General features: G+C 49.7%; 1 protein-coding gene across 1 annotated transcript in view; it reads right to left on the bottom strand.

Moving 5' to 3' along the window:
- The window catches only part of LOC107291166 (serine/threonine-protein phosphatase with EF-hands 2-like), a gene marked incomplete at its 3' end in the record, with an annotated part of 30,523 nt that overhangs the window by 3,450 nt on the left and 23,420 nt on the right, over nucleotides 1-3,653 (bottom strand). The window contains exons 15-16 of the mRNA XM_015820136.1: nucleotides 3,323-3,399; nucleotides 1,303-1,438 (exon numbers count right to left, since the gene is read on the bottom strand). Coding sequence (XP_015675622.1) covers nucleotides 1,303-1,438; nucleotides 3,323-3,399 — 213 coding nt within the window. The remainder of the gene's footprint in view (nucleotides 1-1,302; nucleotides 1,439-3,322; nucleotides 3,400-3,653) is intronic.

Consider the following 3,653-nt stretch of genomic DNA (forward strand, 5'->3'; position numbering starts at 1 on the left):
TACCACTCTAATGGCAGAAAGTGAAGAGGAACTAAAGAGCCTCTTGATGTGGGTGAAGAAGGAGAGTGCAAAAGTGGGCTTGAAACTCAACATTAAGAAAACCAAGATCATGGCATCCGGCCCTCTCAATTCCTGGCAAATAGATGGGGAAGAAATGGAGGTAGTGACAGATTTTATCTTCCTGGGCTCCAAGATCACCACAGATGGGGACTGCAGCCAAGAAATTAAAAGACGCTTGCTCCTGGGGAGGAAAGCTAAGGCAAATCTAGACAGCACACTGAAAAGCAGAGACATCACCCTGCCAACAAAAGTGCGTATAGTCACGGCCATGGTTTTCCCAGTTGCAATGTATGGCTGTGAAAGCTGGACCATAAGAAAGGCTGAGCGACAAAGAATTGAGGCCTTTGAACTATGGTGCTGGAGAAGACTCCTGCGAGTCCCCTGGACTGCAAGGCGATCCAACCGGTCAGTCCTAGAGGAGATCAACCCCGACTGCTCCTTAGAAGGCCAGATCCTGAAGTTGAAACTCAAGTGCTTTGGCCACCTAATGAGAAGGAAGGACTCACTGGAGAAGGGCCTAATGCTGGGAAAGATCGAGGGCAACAGAAGAAGGGGACGACAGAGAATGAGGCGGCTCGATGGAGTCACTGAAGCAGTAGGCGTGAACTTAAATGGACTCCAGAAGATGGTAGAGCAGTGGTTCTCAACTTTTTTAATGCCGTGACCCCAACCGGCCGTAAGTCGAGGACTAAACCGGTCGTAAGTCGAGGACTAAACCGGTCATAAGTTGAGGACTACCCAACCCGTCGTAAGTCGAGGACTTTCCCTGCCCGGGAGCGCCACGCATACATGGTTCCGCCCCCTGCGCTGGCCGAGGCGTAGCTGGCAAGCGGCAGAGACGGAGCAGGCCGACCACCAGCTGGCCCAGCCCAAGGGAGGTAAAATACCCTCAGAAAAGGGGAAAAAAATGGCGGACAGCCTTGCTTGGCGACCCCCATGAAATGGTCGATCGACCCCAAATGGGGTCCCGACCCACAGGTTGAGAACCACTGTGGTAGAGGACAGGAAGGCCTGGAGGAACGTTGCCCATGGGGTCGCAATGGTCGGACACGACTTCACAATTAACAGCAACAACAACAAAATAGAAAAAATATGATTAGCCTTTAACGCGCCATAAGATACCCCTTTACACACCTTAAATCAGGAGTATTCAACCTTGGCAACTTTAACAACTGTAGACCTCAACTCCTAGAATTCTAAGCAAGAGGAGCAGAAATGTACCGATGCCAAACTCAAACTGACCTCCTTCTTCTTTAAGGTTTTCTTCTTCTTCTTCCTTCTCGAGCTCCAGGACTTCAGCTCCTGGAATATAATCTTTGACATCCAATTCCCCATATTCATGGATCTTGGCTTCTGAAGTGGCTTCTGTTGGTTTACCCTGCAGACAAATCAGTGCTTAATGAACGCTACATCCTACCGTGTTTCCCTGAAAATAAGACTGGGTCTTTTTTTTTTTTTTTTGCCTCCAAAAGAGGTGCCAGGTCTTATATTCAAGGTAGGCCTTACCTCACCTCCTGCACCGACAGCCCCACCCAGCCGGTCCACTTCTTCTGGGGCCAAAGTTCTGCAGCTGCATTCGGGCCTGCATTTTGCAGTCAGTCCTTTCCGGAAGGCCTATGCAGCCGAGTACCAAGCTATGGATTCAATCCATAGCTCGGTGCTCAGCTGCTGAGGTCTTGCAGAACCGAGCTACGGACTGAATCCATAGCTCGGTTCTTGGGTGCATAGGCCTTCCGGAAAGCCCTGTGACTGAGAAATGCAGGCCTGGCTGCAGAAGAGGCCTCAGAAGAAGTGGGCCGGCAAGGAGAGGCCTGGCTGCAAGGGAAGTGGGTGCAGGGTGGGTGGGGCAGCTCCACACCGCCACCTCCAGCTGAGTTTTAGGTGTGTGCCTCACCCCAAAACTAAGGCTTATTTTTGGGATAGGGCTTATATTAGGCCCACCCTCCAAAATCAAGCTAGGGCTTATTGTTGGTGTAGGCCTTACTTTCGGGAAAACACATTAAGATATTTCTAGAAAGGATGCTTCAAGACAACTAGGATGGCTTCAAGCTTGGGCCATCTTCTCTCTTGCTTCTAGAACAGGGCTCTCCAAATGGGGCAACTTTTAAGACTTGTGGACTTCAACTCCCAGAATTCCCTAGCTGGCTGAGGAATTCTGGGAGTTGAAGTCCACAAGTCTTAAAAGTTGCCCCATTTGAAGTCCCCTGTTTTAGAAGATACCTAAAGAAGATGGATGGCAATCACAGAAAGCTTAAACAAGCCAGAACTGTCTTCTTCAACCCCAACAGGTGCAACGAGAGTTCCGAGCCAGGGTGCACCAAGTCCATCAGGTGGCCAATGGCAAAAAAAACCCATGCTGAAGAGTTACAACTCCAGAATCAAAATCAGAAGATCCGCAGCAGATACAGCAAGAACCAGCGCATAAGATACAACTTACTCATGAGATCAAGAGATTAAAACTTTCACCTAGCCCAGAGGTCCCCAGCCTTTTGGGCACCAGGGACCGGTTACGTGGAGAGAGGTTTTTCCATGGACTGGAGGGTCCGTGGTTTTGCGTGCTGCCTGAATCTTGCGGATGGGGCTTTGCTTGTTTGTGCAGCCCGGTAATGGTCCATGGACTGGGGGTTGGGGACCCATAACCTAGATCAGGGGTGTCAAACTCAATTTCATTGAGGGCCGCGTCAGCATTGCGGTTGCCCTCGGGGGGCCGTGTGGATGGAATGGGTGTGGTCTACTGGGTGGGCATGGCCAGCTCTACATCGTTCGCGTCATGGGTGCCTGTGGGGGCCTGGGCAGGAGTGGGACAGATCTGAAGGTCCCTGGCAGAAGGGGGTGGGACCAGGGCAAGCGCCAAGGCATGGTCCATTTCTTCATTCCTCACAAAGGGGGACACCTCCCCAGCATGCACCCAGGTGGTGGGGCCAACGCGGCAGGGTCTGGTTCCTCGCTGTTTCCAGACGGCCTTGTGGAGCTAAGACTGAATGTGTTTCAGCATAGATGGCCACCACAAAATTGTACATTGGCTCCCGGCCGGCCCGGGCCAGGGCCAAGGCAGTGGGGGCCGTTCCCTCACTGTTTCCAGGATGGCTTCGCGGGCCACATGAAACCACTTCATGGGCCGGATTGTGTTTGACATGTCTGACCTAGATGTTTCATACCAACTCTTAATTTTACTGGCCTCTTTTTTTTTTTTTAATTTCAGGAGGTGAGCATCAATGGTTAGCAATTCATTCTTTCTCACAGAAACGAAATCATTATTTACCCGGAATTTTTTCTGCAACATCCGTGGATTCAGTGACTGGAACAGGTGGATGAGTGTCCTTGCTGACATCACTACATCTGTGAAGAACAATGAACAACACTGAGCATGGCTTGCAAAGCTAAGTTCAGAAATATATATATATAAAATTATGCCTTTGAATTGTATCCTTCCTGACGGCTTTCTGCTATTTCTATTTATTATTCATTAAAAAAAAATTATGCCTCCCACCTCCTCTACAAGCTGACTCTGAGTGGAAAACAAATAATAGGGCAACAGTGAAGCTCTCAAAAATGCTGGAAATAAATTAAAAAGCTGATTAAAAGAAGACACT

The sequence above is a fragment of the Protobothrops mucrosquamatus genome, unplaced genomic scaffold (genome assembly GCF_001527695.2).
Source record: "Protobothrops mucrosquamatus isolate PMUCROS unplaced genomic scaffold, P.Mucros_1.0 scaffold_153, whole genome shotgun sequence".
NCBI classification, from domain to species: domain Eukaryota; kingdom Metazoa; phylum Chordata; class Lepidosauria; order Squamata; family Viperidae; genus Protobothrops; species Protobothrops mucrosquamatus.